Source organism: Alligator mississippiensis, chromosome 7 (assembly GCF_030867095.1).
Source record: "Alligator mississippiensis isolate rAllMis1 chromosome 7, rAllMis1, whole genome shotgun sequence".
In the NCBI taxonomy this organism is placed as follows: Eukaryota; Metazoa; Chordata; order Crocodylia; family Alligatoridae; genus Alligator; species Alligator mississippiensis.
In genome coordinates, this window is record NC_081830.1 from 51,574,509 (window position 1) to 51,599,345 (window position 24,837).

A 24,837-nucleotide genomic window follows, 5' to 3' on the forward strand; every position below is an offset into this window, starting at 1 on the left:
GTGGAAGCACCAAGGGCAACATCAGTCTGCTGGGATTCCAAGATCACAGAAGCTAAGGACAAACTATTGTAACACCGCAGAGAAAAAGCGATCTCCTACTATGCAGACCATATATAACCACTCAGAACAGCTCCTAGAAATACCCTTTACTACTTCATCCCCGGAGCTGAGTAGTCTCTCAGTAACCAGCACCATTAAAAACATACTCCTTAGCAAGAGCTTCATATTGATCATAATCAAAGTGTCAGCCCATTTGATTATTCTTATAAAGGTATATTTAAAGGCTTTTCATCTTTTATTTATTAATTGATATTATGTGCAATTATCCAGTGATTATAATGTCTCAGACACCACTGGAGCTTTCCTTTTAGATGTGTGTAGCTGAACCCCTTAGTATCTTATAGGAGACCCTATTAACCCCAATTCTCAGTTACCTGAATTACTCATGTTCCTGTATTTGCAGCAGGGAGCAGAGAGAATGGTAAGTGCTCTAAAGACATTTGTACACTCAGATTTTGGGGAAATCAGGGATGTACTCAGCCCCTGGTTTCAATTAGAGCAACCTCTGGACCGTTCTGCCTTACAGCCCGTTTCCCGTGGGCGACTAAAGGGACTGAGAAGCAGAGAACAACTGTAACACAATCCACTTTGCTCACCCCCGCCCACATGCTAGTCGCATGTTGAAGGAGAACAGCACTGGTGTTTTGACATATCTACTTACTGCGTGTGCTGCCAGGCCTGGATTTTTTTCAGGCACTTGTGGAGACAGAGGCCTTTCCACCCTTTCCCTGCCCCGTGGCTTAGAATATTCAAAGGTGAAGAGATTTAGCTATTTGGCAGCCTGTAATGCAGGGGCAGGCAATAATTTTGGGCAGAGGGATGCTTGCTGAGTTTTGGTAAGCTGTCAAGGGCCACATGGGTAGCCCCGCCCCTTGACAGGTGCCCCACCCCATGCTCACCATCTTGGGACTGGAAGTCCTGCCCCTAACCTCTGACCTTCGCCACTAGAAGTCCCTCCCCTTGCCCCTAGAAGTACTCCTTTGGGGAAGAGGGTTTGCCATGTTAGGGGGGAAAAAATTACATACTAAAAATCAAACACCCATAATAATATATTTTAATTTAATTAAAAACATATATTTTTGTCCTGATTTGTGTGCGTTTGTGGTGTATTGGTCCTAGTCCATTACTGAAGTCACTAACCACACTTTTCCAAAGATAAATCAGATGGGAGATAAAAACCTCAGCTCCAAAGCTACCTGAACTCGTTCTCATGTATCTCTCCTTGTGCTCTTTCCCACTTTCCCCTCCTACTGCTCCTCTCTGTGTAGACATCAAACCTTCGTAAGCAGCCTGATAGATGCTCTTCTCACTCAACAGATGTTGCCAAATGAAGTGGATCAGCTGTGCTGGGATATGTTTCTGGCACAGCTGATCTGCTTCATTGGGAAAAATATAAATCCCTGTCCCCTGTTATCCATTGATCTGGTTTGACAACAGGTGTTGGGTTTCCTGCTCACAGCCATGTGCCTCTGGGAACCTCTGGGGAAGAGAAAACTGGCTCTGGTGGTCTGAGCCCCACCACTGCACTGGAATGTCAATGCACACCTGTGGAATCCCAGACAAGGGAACCTGGGCAGGTGCTGCCAGGGCTTTAGGGGCTTGATCCTGAACGGCCCAGGAATCCTTGGGAGCACCTGTCTGAAGTGACTGGAGATTGTGGGCATCTCTAGGATGCCCATGCTCTCCCGCCGTAAAGCAAACTGCTGCTGGCCACAAAATAGTAGCACAAAATCGTATCACCTGTCACAGTCACAGATTTTGAGCATTTGTGATGCAACGAGAGGTATGGATGTGTTTTTTTGGTTTTGCTGCCACCTTCAATTTTTTTTTTTAATTTAAAAAATGATTTTATGGTGAAACAAAGAGGACATCTGCATACACCCTTAGTTTTGCACCATCTTTCATCCTTTAAATCATAGGGAGAAACAGACCTCAAGGGTGATCTAGTTCAGCATTTCTCAACTGGTGGGTTGCAAGAATATATGAAAGGGCGGCAAGCAAACTTTAAAAATAGATCAACACACTTTTAAAATGGTTTATCCTTTAAAGGAGAAAAATGTGGGAAACTGTGGCTTTTCCCTTGCAGGCGGGCAGAGTTCCAGCGTGCGAAGGGCTGTTTGGGGCTGCTTAACCCCTCACACACCTACCCCCCCACTCACTGGGAGTGAGGGGCACTGGGTCAGGACTGACCATTGATGTTTATAAATGGGTCCTGGTACAAAAAAGGTTGAGAACTACTGATCTAGTCTAACCTGTTGCAAGCAATCAGAAGCTCTGTTAGACAGTCCATCCTCCATGTCCTGGAGTCACCATCTTCACTCCTCCCCTTAAGGCCTGATTTTCCTAGTGTAAATCAGCAATACCTTGACTGATCTCAAAAGTCACACCTGTGTAATGCTGATTTAAGGGGGAATCAGGCCATGAAATCTGTCCTTAAAATCTACATATTCCATAAATCCATTCCCTATGGGATTTTTTCTTCTAGTAATTCCTTTTCACCCACAGCATCTTCCCTGAACTACTACCTTTGCTTTTGTACTGATTTTGCTGCTTTATAGTAGAATGTTTCTGAAGGTTGTGAATCATCTTGTTCTTGTTTTAAGAAGCACTGGGCAAATTTATAGCACATTACACAAGCTGGGGTGGTGGGGAGGGGGAAAGAAATCAGCTTTGATGTAGTAAATTGCCATATTATATTTTATTGCAAGCAATTAAAAATTCACAGAACATGGAATTAAACTTTAAAAATAAAAGCAACAGTTTCATGTTTTCAGTATAAAACAGGAGATACATCTATATCTGTAAGCAGAACCATGCTGGATGGTTTCCTTTGTATAGGACAAAATAAGATAAGAGTCTACTCTCAGGAGAGATGGCACAACATGGGAAAATGTGGCACATAAAAATAATGCTTGGAGCACACTTTATTTTCAGTGCATTGGAATGGACCTTCCTTGCACTCACACACTTCTTCAATGGCAGCAATACTGCTCACTTGATGCCATCTTGGTCATGTTAGGCCTGAGCCAGAGAAGGTGCTGCAAACCCACAGGTCCCAGTAATTTGAGGGACAGGTGGTGGGAGCTTAACACCTCTCAAAACTCAGCACTTTAACCCTATAAAGAGAAAAAAATACAAAGAAACAAGATAATTGCAGTCTAATATATGAACTGCCTCGTCATGTTTCATATCGCTAAAATGAAAAACTGTGGTTCTGACAAGGACCTGACTAGCTGAGACAGAGGATGCTGTTATCACAGTTACTTTTCAGAGAAGACTCACACTTTAAGGTCTAAAGGTAAGCACCCTCTGTAATTTTATTCAACGGACAGTAATGGGAAATGGTGGTGGGAAAGAATTAGATTTCTCCAAGCAAAACCAAATTTCTTGCAAAACTGAGCAAGCCCCTATTTCTTCACAGCAAGCAGTGCTTTCATTTTGGGGACTATTTTGGGGTCTCTGGACATTCAAGTATAACATAAGCCCTGAACAAGACCTAAAATGGGCTTATGGTTGCCTAGGCTTACAGACAGGGCAAATAAATAAAAAAGGCAAAGGAAAGCATGTAGATGTGAGCCAGTCACTGGATAGGCTCCAGTGATTAAATGTAAAGTGCAGCACTGTCCTTTCCCTCTCTACTCTGTACCTCCTCAGTACAAGTAAAGGTGAGAGAAATCGAAACCTATCCAAATGCAGCCTCTGCTATACATCAATGATGGTCAATCAGCCAGCAGGGCAGGTGCTTTCAAAAAGGTACTGTCTCCTTAATCTTGACTCTGTATGTACAGTCTTTTAGCACTGTTCACTTGTGGCTGGTTTTGTAGGTTAAAAGAGCTCCTCACATTTTACTTCACCCTTCATAGTTTGACACCTCAATTATATCCTCTCTCACATATCTCCCTTCTAGTTTATGGAATCCAACTGTATTTAGGTAGGTGGACTTTTTGAGCAAGTTTGGATATATTTAGACATGTGCTTTATTTTTCATGACTTATTTTTTTCCTGAAATGTTTATCCTTTACTATTCTGGCAGCTTCCTCTGGATTTATAGCTCTTGCTTCTTTTGTATCCTGCACTTTAAAATCCTCTTAGGATTTCCACCCTGCTGATAACCGTGCAGAGGTCTAACAAAGACTGTGCAAACTGTTCTTGTTTTTATTAACTACTCTGGGGGTGGGGGAGAGAATGTGCTGATTAGGGAGAAAACATGATTAAAGCTATTGATTTTAAGTGCTTTTTATACGGTGTCGGCATGCGTAGAAGGTCTCTATAGACAGCTTTTTTTCAAATATTTGAAAAGGAGCTGTGTGTGAGAGAGACACTTCTGTGCATGCTTTAGTGTTTTACTTGCATATAATTGATCACACTCATAGCATTCAAGTCTGAATGACAGGGGAAATGAGAAGAAACCAAGGGGTAGAAGGGTGTTGCAAGATTCCTCAGGTGTTGTGACTATGCTGCCACCTATTAATCCTCTTATGCAAGCTGCAACACTGACATCTTAAGAGGCACAATTATTCTGCCATCTACTGGCTGCGACTCACAGAGACAGAAAACTCAAATATAACATATGCTAGGACACATTAACTTTTAAACACAGTAATAAGACTCACATGGCTTATTCCCATTCATTGCACAATAACCCTCCTATATATTCTGCACTAAGAATAAGCAGTCTTGGTAACTACATGATTATATTTCTTTGATTTCGCTCCTGGCTCCCTTAGTATCGCTTTTTGCAAACAAATATCACTCCAATGCCATAGAATGCCACTAAAGTCTCTTTTCAGAATACAAAAAGGTAGTTTAGGCACCTGGGGTATCTGAAGAAGCACAGAGTGACACAGCTTGCTGGATACTTCCTTTCCATTTCCAAAAGAAAGCATTTAGCAGTCAGGCTGTCAGGCACACATGGTTCAAGTCATATAAAGAATTCTTCTTCCTCTTCATTTCCATTGCTATGGTTTGCCCTTGAGAGCCTCCCATGCAAGTTTGAAGGTTGTGGTCCCGCTGCATGGTTCCTTTTGGCCGAGAATAATGACCGATGGGTTCTCTCCTCGGAGGAGCCGGCAGCACCTAATGGACAGTTTGCAGCTCGTGGTTGAAGAAGGCTGCCCTGCAAGTCCCTTGAAAACCAGCTCAGAGGGGAGAGGCTGCATTCAGAATTGACTACAGTAAATCCTGTATCCACATTCATCTCTGCTTCTTGCCTTTGAAACCAATTTTCGCGGCAGGAAATTTTCAGTCTTGTGCCCGAGTTTACATAGGATGAGGCAGCTTCCTGCTGTACAGTAACTGGTGGGCTGCTGGAGTGGGATGAAGAGCAGGAATGACTTTGGGGGGTGCTGCTGGAGTTCTCGCATGCAAAACTTTTCCTCTGTTCAGATTTGGTCTTGCACTTCATAGTTCTGACCCTCTGCCTTCTGTGCTCCAGATTCACTCTCCAGTCTGGGGTGAAATTAGGTAGGGTCTTTTCACCCCCCGCATGGTTGTGCCGACTGGAAAGCACACCGTTTTTTTCATTGTGCTTTGAGTGGCTCTGAACCTGTTAAAAAAAGGTTAAAGGAACAGAGTGAAATCATCATTTTAGCAGTCAGAAAGTGACCACATTCTCATCTGCTGTTCCCTGTGGTGAAATCTTCTATGAAGAAATTATTATGGGTTCACGCGTGATCTTTTGCAGTTACACAAATTAAACATGGAGACTAAAGAACAAATTGATCAATTAATTCCAATTAACTGTTTCTATTAACAAATTATTTTAATTTGCTTCTGCTTACAGCATACAAGTTTTGCTGTTTTGAAAAATTAAAAAAATAAGTTACATATGAACTGCGGCTTGTGGTCTCAGACTGATCCCTGCTGGAAAGTTCTGCAATAAAATAAGAAGTATAATAAAAACCCTTTCACAATTCCTTCTAATAACAATCTGTTTTTTTAATTCTGCATTTCTGACTCCCAGGGATTGAGAATGCAAGACACTGCAAATAGTCCTAAAATAGTCCAGACATTGCAAACTGATTTAGGGACACAGTTAGTACCTCTGCAGAGAGGCCCAACCATGTCCTCTCTATATCAGACCTGATCCTATGAAGCACCTTGGTACACATCTGATTCAAGCTTTTGTCAGGATAATTCTAAGGCAATTCTATGGAAAGGATAGCTTTGGCTGAAACATGACACAGAAGATATGAAACCACCATAAATAAATTGCCTTCCTTAGACAAGTTTATTTTATAATGGAGGGAAAAAAATACTGAGATGATACAAGTTACACACGGAAGAAACAACTAGTAGCTCAGTAAATCCAAAATTGCTATGGCAAGCTAGGTACTTGTTAGCTATCGCTACTCCTGGGAGTACAGGTTACATTTGAATTGCTGTTGATCTTCATGTACTGTATTTTCAAACTAAAAATACAAGTGCAGTTGACAAACTTATTTTCATCCTGGTGCTGATTCAGGTAGAACCTCATTACACTGACTAAACAAGGATTTGAAATACAACAGGTCAACGAGAGATGAGCTTACAGGGACAATGTTTTCACTACCATGTACTTTTCTAGTCATGAGAAATGTCATTTTGAAAATGTATAAAGTAAGGTGCAAACCGGTCGCAAATCAGGCAGAATAGCTTTACACTGACTTTCTAGTGCAGAAGTAGTAAAGCAGAAACCATTAAACTAGTGTGTTGACTGCACTAGGAGAAATCCCCAAATCATTAGGCTTTGTGTTAAAATAATTAAAATTTCTCATGAGTTCTAAGATGAAGTCAATAATAGATGTAATCCTTGGGGAAGGGCAGGGAATGGAATGGTGAAGTAATTAACAATAATTCAAGTAATAAAAATTAAAGTGCTGATGATTTAGGACATAACCTTTTTTCTCATCAAGCTGGGCAACCTTTAAAACAAGCTAGCCCATAATAAATAAACCAACTGGAAATATGACTACAGGTCATACTTCCTGAAGGAAAAAACATGTCAGAGGGCCCAGAGAAGAAACAACATGCTGCCATAGGTGAAAAGTTACAAAGTGATGCCTGAAATAAGTTCTATAGATTTTACTCTTAAATAAGAAGTCAAGAGCACTAATCATTCAAGTAAACAATCATTGGGAGAGCCCCCTAGCTGTGCAGATAAAGGTGCACGATCCACAGTCACACTTCTTTCCATTCCAGACATACATGTCAGGAAGCATGATTGTGGGATTGCAAATTGGATCCCATCATGCCTTACTGCTAGAGCAGGGGGGGGGGGGGGGGGGGGGGGGGGGGGGGAGGCAGGATCGTGATTTGCTTTATTTATTATCATGATCTTGGGCTCCCCCTGCACCAGCAAGCAGAATGGATGGCATGAGAGGAAGCAGCAATAATATGATTACACATATTTTGTGGAATAGCTTTGTACATATCAACTGGTTAATCATGCCTTAAATGTAATCTGTAGATGGTGCCTGAGAGTCAAGAGTGCAGAATCAAGCTCTAAGTCACTGGTAACCAAGCAACTTAAAATACGTCTCTGGCATTGCCCCTTCTTCAGATACTTATGTTCCATTCTGACGTCAGCTTTGCCTCTGCTAAGCGGTAGATACATTTCTTATGGCAATATTTTTAATGGACTATTTATGTAGTTGGGATACTACATAGCTGATACAAATCCCTGCTGTCAAATAATTTCTGCACCATCACAGCTACATCACTCTTCCTAGTAGTAGGAATAAAAGATGAGTGCTAGATTAAGTGGAAACTGGGGTATGTTCCATATGTAATACATTTTATTTAGACATATACCCTCGTGTTGGAACAGAGATGGCCACAAATGCATACATAGCAATCCTTTCTTGCTGGAACGACAGGACAATGGCTTTTGGGAAACTGGAAATGTTCAGTTCCCAGAGAGCAACTTACTTCCTCGAGAACTGAATCTCAACAGAGAACAAACTCCAAGTCTGCATTCCTCTCTCCCCCTACCCAAACTGCTGGTACACAGAAGCTGGCATAACCAAGGCTTCTACCACCATGGTACAATGTCTTTCTGAAATTGAAAACTCACTTACATACCAAGAAAAAAACTTGAAAATCCATCTACCAACACCACCTGGTGGTAACATCTGCCAGAACAGAAAAATGCTGAATACTATAAATACCATAGGCATTTAGGATGAAGTCAAGGGGTGTTGTGAACCCTTGACTACCATCAACTTCACTGGCAATTGAGAGCCTCAAGCAGTTTACAGGTAAAGGACTTTTATGTGCCACTCAAAGCAGTTCACAGGGAAAGGACTTTCATGTGCCACTCAAAGCAAAAATACACACAAAACATCTCCCCCTCCCTCACGTACAAAGCAGCTCCTAACAAGACAGTGTGGCACAGTGTAAAAAAAAATTCTTATAAGCCTGCATACCAGGGAATTTAAATGCATCTGTCAAAGCAAAGACTGCTAGTTGTACCAGGTGGGTGGCAAACTAATTTTCACAATGATGTAGGATGTAAAGAAGCAAGTGCATAAAAGCAAACACTACACAGAGAGATCAGTGCAGAAATCAGCTATGCAGACTGATTAGTAGGGCTGCGCGAGGCTTCGGACAGAGCTTCGGATCTGGAGAAGCTTCGGACACTTTGGGGTCCGAAGCAGCATGTCCCGGTTGAAGCGCTGGCTTTGTTCGGCTTCCCCAAGGGGCTCAGAGCTCCCGAAGAGCTTCGGAGCCGCCTTGGAGATCCGGCCATAGGGTATAGTGGGGAAACAATAAAATATCTATAACTTTGTTGTTTTTTGTTCAATTTGGATGAAATTTTCACAGGTGGTAGACTCTACAGAGAAAATGAAGCTTACCAAGTTCCATGAAGATCAGTGCAGGGGTTTGGGGGGAACTGTACCTCAAATTCTTGAAAGCAAAACTCATGTCACATCTAGGCGTTACAATATAGTGGAGTGAAAATTGCAGGACTGGTAGCCCTTACTGAGGCCACAAAGCCTGCCAAGTTCCATGAAGATCAGTGCAGGGGTTTGGGAGGAACGGCACCCCAAATTCTTGAAAGCAAAACTCCTGTCACGTCTATATGTTACAACAGGGGGGGGGCAAAACTGGAGGGCTGCTAGCTCTTACTGAGGCCACAAAGCCTGCCAAGTTTCAAGAAGATTGGCACAGGGGTTTGGGGGGAACTGCCCCTCAAGATGTAGACAAGCAAAATTTGTGCCATGGGTGCTTGTGGGACTGACTGTGTCTGTCTTGGGGCAGGGAGGGAGACACTGCTGCAGGCCTGGCTGCTAAGCTGCTGTGTTACCAGTTACCAAGCAATCATGATTCACTCAGGGACCAGGGACTCAGGGACCAGCTCAATACACAGGACCTAGCTACTACATAACCACTTAAGGCGCATCAATTAGCACCTACAAAACCAGGCTAAGGAGAGGAAAGACTCAGTACAGACAATCATCTGCCCCAAGACAGACACAGTCTTGGCCCGAGTTTTGTCTGTCAGCAGCTAGGAGGGCAGGGCCCCAGACCCCACCCCCAGCACCGATCTCCTCCACAGCTGGCAGGCATCACAGCAGGGGCCACCATCCCTGCAGCTGTCACCCTACTGTGCCTTAGCGCACACAGTGTCACCCATAGCACATTTTACTTGTCCGCAGCTTGAGGGGCAGTTCCCCCCAAACCCCTGCACCGATCTTCTTGAAACTTGGCAGGCTTTGTGGCCTCAGTAAGAGCTACCAGCCCTGCAGTTTTGACCCTCCTGTTGTGTAATACACAGACATGACATGAGTTTGGCTTTCATGAATTTGGGGTACAGTTCCCCCAAACCCCTGCACCCATCTTCTTGAAACTTGGCAGGCTTCATGCTCTCAGCAGAGGCTACCATCTTGGCAAGTTTAATCCAAATCAGAAAAAAACCAACAAAGTTATAGCTATTTCATTGATTCCCCATTATAGCATATGGCCGGATCTCTGAGACAGCTCTGAAGCTTCAGAGCCGCTCCGGCCTGATTGAGGAGGAAACCCGGTCCGGAGCTCCGGATTGGAGCACAGCCATCCGAAGCGGATCGCTGCCGACTTGCACAGGCCTACTGATTAGGAAGATTTATAGAAAGTGACCTCTGGAAGGAAGAGAAAGAAGAAGAAAAAAAATCACGAGTGAAAGAGGAATCATCTAGTAAATGAGAGAAAAATTAAGAATCTATAGGGCTGGTAATTTAAGAATCCACAGAACTGGTAAATTATTTAAGTAATTTATATTATGTGGAACATACATAAGAGTATGATATACTGAATGAAGATTATACTGGAAATAAAATATATAAATGCAAAATCTGAAGTAATTAAGATTTATAGAAATAATTAAATTGCAAACCCCTTCCTTAATGAGAAATATACATTGTTTCACTGTAACATGTTCATTTTCCAAAAAATTCAACTGAACTATAACCTAATTTTTTTTTTTAAAGGGAAATTCTCTCTCAGATTAGCATTTCAAAAAATTTAATTAGATCTATTCAAAAGGCACATTGCAAATGCTGGCCCTGCTTCTGCAGCTCTTAATCTTCATTTTAAGGCTATTATTACTCATTATCACAGCTCCTCTGTGACAGGTGCTACACTGCCATTTAGTAAGTGGCTGCCACTGTCCCTACTATAAATAGCTTACAATTTCAAAAAGGGTGGCCTAACTACTTAACCCTTCTGACTGCAAACCGTAATCATAGCACGGCTGAGAGCTGGAGAATATACGAGAGATGTTCATGTCCCAGAGCCTGAGGCAATGAACTGCCAACAGCACCTCTGTTTTGGGAGCTGCATTTAAATTGCCTGTGAGATGCCTGTGGCTTCCAAGCTTTGACCCAGCCATAGCTAATTTAAATGATGCCAAGTATGATCCTTCTCCTCATGTTAAGATAAATCAGGAAGTTGATGGAATTAAGGCAAGAGGAACTAGGCCCAATGAATTCATGTACTATTTGTAGTTATAAGGTGTGCCTTCCAGCTGGTTCCAGATTGCTCACCATAACCCCTCACAAGGCAATCGGCATTAAAAGGGCTGGACTTTCAACCTTCCTGGCAGCATTTCCCCCTCTAATCATTGTGATAAACCAGGAGAGCTGTAGTGAGCATTAATTAGGTGAGCCTATGACTACAGCTCTAATTCACATAAATGGTCCATAAATAGTGACTCTACAGTTTGTCACCGAGCCATAGGAGCCAAAGTTATTTAAGGATTTTGTATCTTAGATCCTCAGTAAGACTCCCTTAGACCTACCTCCATTCTTGTTTAGACTTTCTTACAACCTTGCCTGGTGCAAATCACGCCAGTTCATCTTCCCTTACACCCAGAGAGGCAAGTGACCCTAAGCAAGCATGAGTGTAAGGGGGTCTAAATTATTTACAGAAATTATTGGACATTAGGGAGTCAAATAACATAGGTGAAAGCAGTAAGTAGAAAAGAGGTACTTTACCTGGAATAAATTATTCACTATGCTGCATTCACTCAACACAGCTGCACTAAGACCCACTAAAGTTTTCACATAAAATAATGCAGTGTGCTGTACTAAAATTTCAAAATAATCTTCCTCCCCTCCAGGTGACACCCAATAACACAGCTAGAAATCAGCTTCAGAAAGCATTTACAATACAAAACCTTGAAGAAATAATTCAAGCAGTTATGGTAATTTGCCTTGAAGTGAAACTTCATCTATGAACCAGCCTGCAAAAGGTATCTGTACTCACATATCAAGTTATCATTAACAAGCCTAACTTTGTGTTGTTAAATCATTGTAAGTTATGGTGTAATATAAAAGGATTGCTAAATATTTTTTAGAATTTTTTACATTTCTGTTAGTAGGAATGGCATCCAGAGCACAGAACAGGCATTTACACAAGTTGTCATACTCTTGAACTGATAACCCAACAACAGCTAACTTCCACTCTGGAACTACATTCTTCTCCCTCTCTGACTGAAAGAGAGCACACACAACATTACCTGAAGCAGGATTTTGTTTCCTTCATAGTCCTGAGTTTGCCATCTGGTGCTGCTGATAGGAATACATGGATGAGGCAAAAGAGGTACTAGCTGTCCTATTTCTTGCACCTTGAATTGCAGCACTGAAGATTCTTTCAGCTCAACAGATATCCCAAGAGGCAGCTGCTTCAGACAGAGCTGAAAAGCAGTGTGTTTTGTTGTGTAAAGGGCAAAGAGACAAAAGTTACTTTTCTGCATTGTTGCTTCCTTCTGCAGGATCATCTCATATAATCTTACTGCATCTTCGTAGTTATCAAAGCTACAGTACAGGGTAACACGCAGAATTTCAGTGCCATAATGAACTTGCCTGACACCCCACACAGGCATGTGGTCATCCAGACCATAGAAATCCTGATTAGCTGGTGCATAGGGGTAAAGTTTTCCATTAGTATTTTGTGTGTGATAATACTGCCATGGTGGGTGCTGAAAGAAATCATGGACCTGAAAAATCCGTTCTTCCCCAAAGGCCTCATGCAGGAAAAGGAGAACAGATATCCCTGGAAATCCAGAGCTTTTCTTGCGGTATTTCTCATAATATTTAATTGGAGTAACACGCTCTGATACAAGGAAAAGGCGAACATCAGGGCAGATCCATTCCAAAAGTTGATCAAGGGTTTGCTGCAAAAACAATGAATGTCCACAGTTGGCGAGGAGATGCACTGTCATCACCATAGTAGGGTCTGTACTTTCATCCATTGCAAAACTGCCTTGAAAATAAAAAATAAAGATAAATCAGTGCTTTAATTTTTCTGGAAAGAGGCAATGTTGCTAATGCTAGGTAATCATAAACAACTGTATTTGTCACTTCTCTACTGCTTTCCATTTACAATCACAAAGTCCTTAGCAAGCTTCACAACAACCGCATGCAACTCATATGTTCAATTTGCAAGGGGGGCGGGGAGTGGAGGGGAAGAAAACAAACAAACTACAGGAAGACACAGAGAAATAAAATGACCTGTCCAACATAATAAAGATGGACAATGGAATATGTCTCTTATTTGCTAAAATCCAGTTTGGAATTTTAATCCATGTCTATGTATGAGACCCCCTGCCTCTTACAAAAAACCCTCCCAGCCCTAACATTTTTTTTTATAGTAAGATAAAGTGAAGATTAAGAACACATAAAGAAAAAAACCAAGCAAGCAAAGTATTTATTCTTGAATATTTTAATTATCTTTTAAAATATACTTGCCGGCTGATCACAGAAGCACAAATTCTGGGATCCAGTAGAACTGTGACAATGTACGTCACTGGATAAAGTTACTGCTGCTGTACAAATGCCATGTGGCACTTGAGTTTTAAAGCCTCAGCATATTTTGCTTTGTTAGTCAGCATGCCAATGTTTGTGCGTGATCTAAAAGCTTGTGATCTTTGTGAGTAACACCCTTCTGGAGTGCACAGATAACCCATTCTTTAAAAACAAGGAAAGGAAATAGGCTAAGAAAAGAAAAACAAATGTGAACTACAGAGATAACAATTAGGGCAGATAGGAATCAATCTAAGGAAAGACAAGAGTGTAGGGAAATTCCTTGACTCCTAATTTTTCCATTGTATCATTTCACTCAGGGTGGAGAGTACTGCTGTTCCGTACTAATCGAAGTGTCTCAATTCTCTGTTTGTTGTATACACTTCATAGTCATCTAGGCGCCAGATTTTTCCCTGCCTTTTGGTGCATTTTCTTTCTTGTCTATTGCTGTGCTGTATTTGGAAAACCTGTTCCACTTATGCTAGCAGGAGTCTGGATAAGCTTCCTTTTAATGGCTTTAAAAAGTGGGTGGAAGGGGGGGACAGGTTGTGTTTAAACTTTCCCAAAATCCATCTAATCTTCAGAGGGGGAAGGGGGAACAGGTGCTGCTCAGATTGAAACATCTAGGGTGATGACAGATATGCAGCTCCCTGCTGTAAGCCATGGTGCTTTACAGGAAGCGCCATGAGTTTCACTGATTCCCCTGACCCAACAGCCGTTCGTTGGTGTGTCTGGGGGATTGGGGGATTGAACTCCAGTTCAGAGTGGCTGAAGCCTCTCTTCCCCCAGCCCCTCCTCCCCATACTGTCTTCAGGATGGGAGGGGGGAGAAGGGAGGGGAAATATATAGCAAAATGTATAAAAGAGGGACGTTTTATATTTCTGTGATCTGGAGAAGGCTAGAAGGAGCAATATTTTCATCAACAATATAATATATCAATATCAAATTATACCAGTATGAACTGTTACAATGTAATTTACCTTTGTAACACAAGTGTAGTAAAACCACTGAAGTTTGACTTTCATTCCAGGTCAAAGTTAGCTGACTTTGTACTGCTAGAGGATCATGCTGATATAACCATCAGAAGTGCACATCAGAGGCACTGATAGAAGTGATGTTTTGTCATGCAATCAGCCCCCTGAAGCCCTTTACAACCCTGACAAAAGTAAATATTGTGCAGTATGTGGCATTTCCAGCCCTCTAGATTAATAAAGCACTCTGACTCTGAAAGAGTGTGTTATTCAAACTTTGAACCACATCCCCTTTTTCAAATTTTATAATTGGTTGTACAAAAACTCCAGGTCTAAACACACCAATATTTGGACAGTTCCATATCTATGGTTTAGGTACATCTCAATAAAAGGCTTATTCTTTTACTAATTTATAAATGCATAAATACCATATGCTTATATTCCATGGTAATATGTGCAATATAAAACAAAGGATTATTAAAGGCAGAGAGAAGATTAGATGGATTTGGGGAAAGTTTAAACACAATCTATTTGCTTAATAGGCCTGGTGACTCCATAGTAATTACTGTGAAATAGAATAATTCCTACCCTTGGACAATCACAGGAATTCAATGGAGAAAATAAAAAATTATAGCACTTCAAGAAGTACAAGGGTTTCAAGGCTATAGACAGAAGCCCTTTAAAGCACTGTAAATGAATTCTAAACAACTTTCTCTTCCCACCACCTCCCTAAAGTAGATGTCTCCAGCTAAAGAAAAAATATTTAATCAACTGTGGGTATGTCTGCATGTGCAATAATGCACAGAAAGGATACTGCGCATTAAACAAGGTGCAGTAAATTATACCCAGGAATGTGTATATATGTGTGCCCTGTTGGGTGCAGATTTGTGCCCAACAGGATCAACCTGGTTCAGGGCTGCTCCTGCCCTGCTCTTCCATCCTGCACCAACCAGGGGGAGTGCCCCTGGCTGCCAGCTGCGGGGCTAACAGGAGGCAAAGGGGCCGGTCCTGATGTGGATGGGGCTGGGAGAGCTGTGCCGGTTGCAGGGGCAGCTGGCTTCCATCCCTGTCCCCATGTGCACGGGGCCAGGAGAATTGTGCTGGCTGCAGGGGCAGTTGTCTCCTACCCCATGCACATCAGGACCATCAGGATTGGAAGCCATCTGCCTCTGCTGCCGGCACAGCTCTCTTGGCCCTGTGCATGTGGACACCCATCCCTATGGGACCAGGGTAGGGGTTAGCTGCCCCTCTGGCCAGCACAGCTCCCCCAACTTGGGGGTTTAGCCAGGCAGCAGTGGCCCCCTGGTGCCTGGGCTCACTGGGAGTAAAATTGCTCACAGTCAGAATCTACACGTATGCTGCGCATTATCTAATGTGCCATTTATCTAGTACCTGTATGTGCTGGTACTAGCAAATGGCACATTAGACTAATTTAATTCACAGTAGGTTCAGTGCATGTATAGATGGCAACACTTTACTGCACATTAGAATAGTCTAATGTGCAGTAAAGTGTTTCATGTAGACATGCCCTATATGTTACAGTCCTGAATCTCAGTGATTTTGGATAGGGAAGAAGGACAGGACAATCAGCTGACTTCCTGTGTCTCAGATCAACCGGAATTTTGCCTGGGTATTAAAATTAATGAAAGACCTTCAGAATTTGGCGTCCAGCAAGAAATATAAACTCAGTTCAAATGCAAATGTTATTTGTCCTCCAAGAGGGGCTGCTGCTGTTCGAGACACCTTAGAAGAGGCATCCAAGGCTACCACATCACTAGTGTGACTCAAATAGAAAAGATAACCAGTGTTAGAACTACATTATGATCAGAGCTCCTATCTCTGGTGATAGTGAGGAGGATAATATAAGCCAGGGAACAATCAACTGAGGAACAGCTCAGAGAGAAAGATTCAGAAATATGCATTTACTGCAATCACCATTAAGCCAGCATCTGAGTCACCAGCCACAACTTTGATTCCTCCCTGTATAATCAGCCACTCCATTCCACCTCCCCCTCTGTGGGTTCCACTTCACCCCAGGTCTGTGTCCACTACCTTTTATGCCCTTCCCCTGTGCTATAGCTTCTATGTAAACTGTTTTCCTATTAATGCTGGCAAAGGCAACTAAAAGAAAGTAGAATGACTGTGATCAATTTTAATTTGCTGGTTTCACAAGAAGCACTATATAAGTCGCATGGACGTGCTCTTCCTGTGATACTGGTAACACTTGGGAAAATCTATTCTGTGCCTCCTTCCCAAGGAGCACCCAATCTGAAAAAGCATGAGAAGAAAACAATACAGTAGTAACCCTATATCCGGTAATTGCCATCTGTTTCCCCTTCTCTAAGCTAGCATGCACATATGGGAGTGAAAGAGCTGATGTACTTATTTGTTGGCAAACTCTTAGTTTTCATAGGTGTGAATATAGAGCAGTGACGTGCCCTAATTTCCTTGTTGAATCACATCAGCTTCTGCAAATGTATACAGCTCCCTCCCACCTTGCTCAACTCACAGCAGAAGCCCGGCTCTTTAAAAATCCCCTGAATGTAAAAATGTCCTTAGGGAAAGGATTCATTCTTGAAGGCAACTGAAAAGTAGATTGTGCTAAGCAAATTTTACAACCTAGCTGCACTTCATGTGGATTAACGTGTTTAGAGGGTGGGGGGTAATGGAAAGAAAAGACTTTCCACTGACTTTATTGGGAAATGAATTAGGCTCAGTATGGAGGTGAACTTCAACAGCCTTATGCACTTCAATCTCCTTCCCAGGTATTGGTCCTGAAGCAGCTGTGATCCATTTGAAGTTCCACACAACTTTTCAACAGCTGGGTCTAATTCTCATATACAGAGGAGATGAAGCTGACCACTAAAAGAGGGCAATTTTTTTCAGCACACAGTACATTTGCTAAAAATAAAGCTTTGGTCATTCTAAAACTATTTGTGAATTCATGCTGAATAATCAGGGCTGGGAAAGAAAGTTGGGTACAGTACTAGCAGCAGTGCCCCCTTCTCTCCCTCCACACCTTCCCTTTCTTTTGTTTAAGAGCTCAGTGGTCACAGAACTCAACCAAGACATGAGACCCATGGTTCAACTTGACTTCTGCCTGAGGGCATTTGAACGTACACCCCTGAAGAGCACTTAGCCACTGCACTAGAGCAATCCAAGATCAAGTGCTCCCAGTTGCTCCTGTTAATACTGATTTACTCTGTGTGGCTAAATATTCAGTAACATGGAGGTAGGAACCTAGGTCTCCCAAATCTCAGGTGAGCTCAGGAGCCACTCTCATGCTCTTGCTCTCAGCCTCAGTGAATATTTACAACTTGCCTTTCAGATAAAAGAGCAAACCTTTGACCACCATCTCTTCACTCCCTCCCCCCAGCCCTAGTTTTGTGATTCTAGCTCTGTTTCCTCCCCCCCCCCACCTTTTATTTTACAAACACCCAAAATGAAACGTTTCATGTCAAATGGAAAAATGTCAAACCAAATTCTTTTTTTCATCAAGAAAAAGTGAGAAATATTATATTAAATTTGAGAAGAGAATTTGCGGGGAGAAGTAGGGGTTGCTTTGGCTGCCAAATAGAAAAGTTATTCACAAAGCCGTACTGCAAGAATCAGCAAAGATCTCTGTAGGAGACCAAAAAAAGAGCTGTCCAGAAGTTCATAAGAAAATGAATTGCACTCAGAAATAAAATGGCACTATAGTATTGTGACAGCACCTTTGGTGCCTGTCACTTTAAGGGCGGGAGCAGGGAGCTGCCAGGTGGCTGACTGCAGCAGCCATTTTTCAAACTTAGGCCAGAAAGGCAGCAGTCTGGGTTGAGTAGCCAAGGAGGTAACATTGTGCTGAGCTGCTCCTTGGAGGTAAGGGTAGGAGCTATAGGGGGTGGTTTGGAGGTTCCTGGTCCTGGGTATGACTTGAAACTGCACCCTGCAGGGCAAGGGTAGTAGGGCTCCTAGTGGTGTGAGAGCCCCCAGGAAATGCCAGGCCAGTTATCTCCCTGGTGAAAGGTGGGTAGAGGTGCCTTAAAACCTCAGCCCCCACTATATAGTGGAGAATATACAAACTATGGGGCCAGGCATGCTGAGGGAAAGGTGCCTGAGCCCCTGGGGGTGTAAGACCCAAGCCCTGGAGAAGGGGCAGTGTGGAGCCCAGGAAGGGCATAAAGGTGACCCCAAGGAGGGGTGGAGAGTGGTTCCAAGATGGGGCAGAAAGAGCTGAGTGCCCAGGAAGGGGCCAGTGGCTAGATTCAGCCTAGGTTTAGGCATGGACTGTCACTCGCAAGCCGGGTTGCAAGAGTAAGCCTGATAGCCTGAAGGCCGCTCTCAGGGAACAGGGCAGAGTGGAAGAGGCCCGGTGAGAGGGGGCAGAGTGAGGGAGGCCTGGTGAGAGGAGGGAGTATGATTGAGTGAGTGCAAGAGGCCCAATATGGGGCAGAGTTTGGCCTGGCTTCTGGCTAGAGCATTTATAATCATGGATGCTATCTGCGAGGCATGGGCTAGAGTTTGGAGAGGTTTGGAGTTGTGGATATCACCCCAGACATCAGGGGTTCAAAATGGGCAGCCTCCTGTCTAAGTACCTCCTTTATTATTTATCAACAAGGCATGGCAGGAAAACTATTTGGGCAGCATGCCTATAGGTAGGAGGCGGGCCAGTACTAGCACTGGCCCTGGATGCTCACTTACCCTGTCATAATTATTCACAATAAGAGTGACTATCTGGGAATATAATACAATATAGTCACACATTTATTTTACTTTGGGAATATACATGAGCTACTTAAATACTATGCATGTTTATACTAACAACACACCAAGCTCTATAAGGCCCATATAAACCTTCACTTTGTGTTTTTAGTTGAACAAATTCTTTTTCTCTTTTATATTAAAAGGAAAAGTTTGAGAGAATTTTTACAATACAGATCAGTGTACAAATGCAATTGCAGGGTGGGAGGGAACATATTTTAATTTAGGAATGACAGGTAAAGTGAGTATTATACAATGTAATTAATGCCTCAGAGATTTAAAAAAAAAAAGAGTGAAAAGTTTAGAAAAACTCCAAGCTCAATTCAAATCCTGCACTCATGGCAATTGTCTGATGGCGGTAAAGAATTCTCACATGCTGCAGTAATAGATGCAATGTTATACAAATCCAATATAAAACATGAATTTAAGAACTGGTAAGCGACTTTAATAGTGTAAACAGTTTCCTAAAGTCCCTCTTCCCAACAGGATAGCTAATGAATTCTCAGACCTGACTGAACTGTGACTCAATCTTAAATATAATACTATTCAAAATAGGCATGGACAAAAGTATAGCTGTACTCAGTGTGTAGAAAAATGAACAGTTAAAACACTTTAAAAATAGTAACAATTTACAGTAAATCCACTATAACTGATTTATCTGTCAGCTCTAAACTAGATCATGGCATCTTTACAGTAGTTTCACTCAGGCTTCAAGTTAGAAGTTCAGCTTCACCATACTACTATAGGACTGGGTAGACAAATTTATATTTTAACAAATCTTTTGCAGCCTCTTTACTCAGATTTATTCCAAAACACTGTTTGCTGTCCTCACTTCCTTGTTATAAAAAAAAAGCTTTAACAACAACAGCAACAAAAAATTAAAATAAACTGAACAGACGCAACAAATTTATACTGCCCTCTCAATTCTGATTTGTGATTTATCTCAAACATTCTTGATTACAGTCAATTTAAAAGGTATGCCTGCTAGCTGGTGAGGACCCATTTAACGTGAAGAAATTATCTTGACAACCACTGATCAATCCATTCATTCTTTGCAGTCAAGTGCAAATCTGAACAACCTCAAGCTTTTTGACCAAGCTTAGCTTTGGGTGCAAACTCTATGGCTCTGGCTCTCACCCACTTTTGAGGAAGGTAAAACTGTCATAATGGAAGAAACTCAAAACACAGAACTTTAAATGTATTAAACACAAGCATTATTGTTTATATTCTCTTGATTTCTTATCTATAACTGGCTAATACAGACTAGGAAAATAAGGTTCTGAGTACCAATAGGTACAGGAACAGTTCACTGTTTTCTAAGTTCCACAATGAGCAATTCAGTAAAGAAATGAGAGCATAATAAAGAGCAGGAAAGGAAAGTGGAAACCTCAGTCTACCACTGATTAGCTTACCTGAAGGCACTACTGAGCAGGCTGGGCCTTGGGTTGCTGGCTTTGAGTCACCACTACAAACACCCCTCAGAAACAAAAGTCAGAAATTAACCAAAAGGCAGCCCTTGAAAATCAAACTTAAGCTCCTCTCACAGACAGGCCCAGTGACTTGAGACTCTTGCCTTAAGAAACACTATTCTACAAGATCTGCAGACAATATAGAGTTTCAAGACTCAGAGGAGAGATATATCCCAACAACACTTCCTTGTCAGTTAACATAAAAGACAGTTTTACACTGACACCAAAAGACAGCTCAGGGAGTATGCAGCCCTGCAGCAGTACTGTGCCCAGCCAGAGGTCCAATTATGGTGGGAATGAATTTTTCTTGCTCAGTTCTCTTAAGTATAATATTTAGACAAACTGAAAACAAGAAAACCAAGATAGCAGGGGTTATGCATACTTTCTTTGGAAAACAGAATGACGGAGACTAATTTCAGTCAATGTTCTTCAGCATATTTGCTATTTTTTTATTGAAAAAGATAGGAATGTGCCTTTTGAGATCTTCAGCTCTGTAAAGAAAAATGAATATGGCCTAACATTAAAGTAGCTTGGCATGTATACTTGAATCAGAATAAATATAGTCAAATTTTGGGAGCAGATATAAGTGAGTCTGTTTTAAGTTGGTGGATCATACTCCCTCAAGGTTATAATAAGGGTTGGGGGGAGGGAGGGTTGTCCTTAAAGAATTCGCTTGTATTCTTCCTTTCATTACCAAGTCAGGCATTTAGCAACCAGCAGTTATGGGAATGAGGGTAATGCCTTAAATTTTTGTTTACTGAACTTTATCTTAACCCCCCTTCACCTGTCCCCTAAATCATCTTGGTAAAAGGGCAGCACTAGGACATCTCTCTGAAACTCATTACTGCTGATATAATGTGATTCAATATATTAAAAGTTTTTCTGATATTTATTTGGCTATCAGGAGAGTGGAGAATAATGTAATACATGAATTTGCATTAGGAAAAAAGAGAATCATTTATACCATCTGCTTCTGGCTCCTTCAGATCTGAGAATTTTAGGGCTCTATTCTGCCCTTATTTAGTCTCCCTTCTCATCAGGCTGGATAAAACCAAGATAGACAAAGACCATTATCAGCAAAGACAACTTGTGGAAAAAATGGAAGGAGACTACAGATAAACATAATTCTACCAGTGAAAACCTCAATCCACTAAAACCAATAGCAAAACTGCAATTTCTTCAAAGAGACCAAGTTTTCACCCCCTACTGACCAGATAGGTTCTGGATGAATATTCACTTTCCAAACTGAAGTCTTGGTGGGATTTCAAACAGCGCTCTAGGGCCAGATTCAAAGCTCACTGTATTCAGTGAATTCTTTCCACTGACATCACTGAGGTTTGTTTCAAATCCATCATGAACAAGTTTCAATTTTGCGCAAATAAGAGTGGCCTATTCAAAAGTGGGCAGGATGACCTCAACTTGTGTGTGCTCTGGAGGATCAGTTGATACATGTTATGCATGCTTACAAATTCAAACTGCTGTACCCTCTCACCTCCAGCCAGACCCCATACTTTATGACAATGATTTTCAACTATGGTAACATGAAATCTTTTTAAGGGTGCCATAGGATGCTGCTCAATAGTAGCTCTTTTAGATGTGCAAATGGGTGCAAACAGAAGTGCAGCTCCCCACTGTAACTGAGAATGCTTTGCAGGAAGTGTCCTGAGTTACAAGGATCTCCTGGACCAAACTGAAGTTCACTGTAGTTCCAAGGGGAAGGGAAAACTAGCTGCTGGCTGCCAGCCTGCAGGCAGTTTTCCCTAGCAATACCTGGTCCTTCCTGTCAGCCTAGACTGTTTTTCAGACTGGGAGGGAGGAAAGGGAACCTGGGGAGTTCATTCAAGCAATTCCCCAGCTAGTGCTGGAGGGTGGGGCAGGTGTATTGGAGCCACCCTCCAGCAGGGGCTGAAGAAACCCCAGACTGAACTCCCCCCCCCCCCCCCTCCGATTCTGAAAACAGCTTGGAGGCTGGCAGGCAGGCAGACACAAGTTACAGAAAATACTATGTTTTGAAACATCTTCATCTGAGTCCTCGTGCAATGAGGGTTTAGATTTTCATCCAGTCATCCATTTTTTAAGTGGTCCGCAGCTGTGCACTTGTGTTTGGTCATGGCTATAAATTGCTTTCTGTGGCCAGATCAGGCAAAAATTGTCGCTTCAGTCTGCGCCCATGATTCACAAAATAAACCCAGAGATTTCAAATTGGAATCCATAGTGTGGAAAACATTTCTGGAACCTGTTTTTGTCTTTGTGTGCTTTACAACAAAAGAATTTCTCTATTATTTTTCCATAGTCAAAAAATGAATGAAAGCCAAGAGCTGGCATTTTCCAAGGGGTGGTTTAAGTCTGGAAAGTATAAGAACTGATGTTTTATGAAACGCAGGAGAAAGTAACTAGATTGAGAAGCAATCTAGGAGCTACAAAGCAACAATGAATGTATTTATATCTACATGAACAAATAAGTCTTCCCACAACTAAACATATTCAGACAGACTAGGACTGGTGTGGTTTTACAGATGCCCCAGCCATAAACTGGCCCTTCTCAGATTACATGGCTGATGGCAACTACAGCCATAGCCACAGGCAATTTTTAGGAAAGTATCAAGCACAGAAAGAAATCTCTTTGTAGTCATTCAAATGAACTGCTTTCTTCATCTGCACTTTCCAAGCAGTCCAGGGACAGGGAAGGTGGAATGCCATCAAAGAAATGTATATAACCAAAAGTTGAAAAGAGCATTTTATATAGACATTTCTATACAAACTCAGCACCAGCAGTTAGGATTTCCTTACCGAGTGATAATAGGGTTGTATTTTGGAAAGCCCAAAATCCCAAATCTCAGCAATGAGCAGTCACACTGTTTGCCTTTTAAAAACTGTGAAAGGAAGTGATAATGGACAGAACATCTATTAGTAACTATATCTCATAACACCAGGGTAACTCTAGTATATGCTGGCCTGACTACAAGACCACCATCATAGCTGTAAGTGGAGAAATGGTTGAAAACCTTTATTTGTGCAGTCTTATCAACGAAGCTTTCCCTCCATTCTCACATACCAACTGCAAACAATTTTGGTTTATGTTTCATCCATAAATTGTACACTATTTCCAGTTACAGAGAACTAGTACTAGCTTAAGACAGCTCCTTAACTATACCTTTAAAAAATGTAACATACCTAAAAACAGACTATTATGTATTAGGAAATAAGATTGATTCAGATTTAAACACAAACTTGTGTCAGGTCTGGGAAAAAACACCTCCAACCTACAGCTTCATGTGACTTTTGAAATTTCAGAACTTTTTTCATTTGTAGGGTTTCAATGGAATATATATATATTTTTTTTCTGAAAACACCCAGACCAATTAAGCAACATTTTTCATTTATCTAAAGCCATTTTTGGTAAACACAGGATTTCAAATAACAATTTTGATAAACATTTCAAAGAAAATAATCATTAAGAAGAGTGTTGCAACAAAAAAGAAAAATGCTTTAAAAAGTTCCATACATTTATTTCCAAAAAATGTTCAATGGAAAAACCTTTGTTCAACAACTTTAATGAGATTTACTTTTATGAGGAATAAAACATAAAGGGGGAAGGCCTACCTTAAAACAAGTTGAATAAAAATGGCTCTAAGAACCCCAGTTTTTTCCCTGGAAATCCTGTTTCTTATTAACAAATCAACATTCCTCTTGCAAGGTACTTGCAAGTATGGACAGGTCATTAAAAAGGAGAGACGGTCATTAACATCCATGGAACGAAGAGTTAAGAAGAAATCAGGTAGATTGCAATGATCCATAGTCAGTTGACTCTGTCACTGCTGCCTGAAGAGAAATGCTGCTGCCACTGCCAAGCAGTTTGTTTTAAACTTTGGGTGGACTAAGGATCAAAGAGGAGTGCAACTGCCTCACTGCACCCTGCCTGGATCTGCCTGAACTTGCAAGCCATAGTTCAGACTGCATAAGTGAACAGGGATCCAGCAGGAAAAAGGACTCTGAACAAAAGTGTAAATTCATGTTTCTAACACCTAAACTGAGCAATTACAAAATGTGATTAGCAGGAAAAAGTTTTCCCTCAGAAAAGGAGGTTTAAAATAAAAGTGCACTTTATCCATCAAAGCTACATAACAAAAAAATTAATGGAAGTCTTTGTAATAAAACTCGATCAACATTCAATAACATTTATGCTGATTATTTTCCTTTCAATTTTATCCTTGTTGGGCTTGTGCATCTTATACACTGGAAATGATGGCAAATTTAATTTCTATATTTTTTTCACTTGGTCACTTCTTAGTGGCTGGAAGATTGGACACATTAATGCATTTTTCTGTCTTTGGA

At 41.6% G+C, this 24,837-nt stretch overlaps 1 protein-coding gene across 3 annotated transcripts in view; it reads right to left on the minus strand.

Moving 5' to 3' along the window:
* Positions 1-2,739: 2,739 nt before the first annotated feature.
* FAM124B (family with sequence similarity 124 member B) overlaps positions 2,740-24,837 on the minus strand; it is a 34,006-nt gene continuing 11,908 nt past the window's right edge. Inside the window, exons 3-5 of one of the 3 annotated variants that reach the window (XM_019491732.2) lie at positions 23,293-23,375; positions 12,038-12,783; positions 2,740-5,605 (exon numbers count right to left, since the gene is read on the minus strand). In XM_019491732.2, the coding sequence (XP_019347277.1) occupies positions 4,982-5,605; positions 12,038-12,772 (1,359 nt within the window). In that variant the 5' untranslated portion in view covers positions 12,773-12,783; positions 23,293-23,375 and the 3' untranslated portion in view covers positions 2,740-4,981. Of the gene's footprint in view, positions 5,606-12,037; positions 12,784-13,264; positions 14,070-23,292; positions 23,376-24,837 lie in introns of those variants that run through there. The other 2 variants (XM_059730948.1, XM_006276481.4) reach the window with 2 other exon arrangements.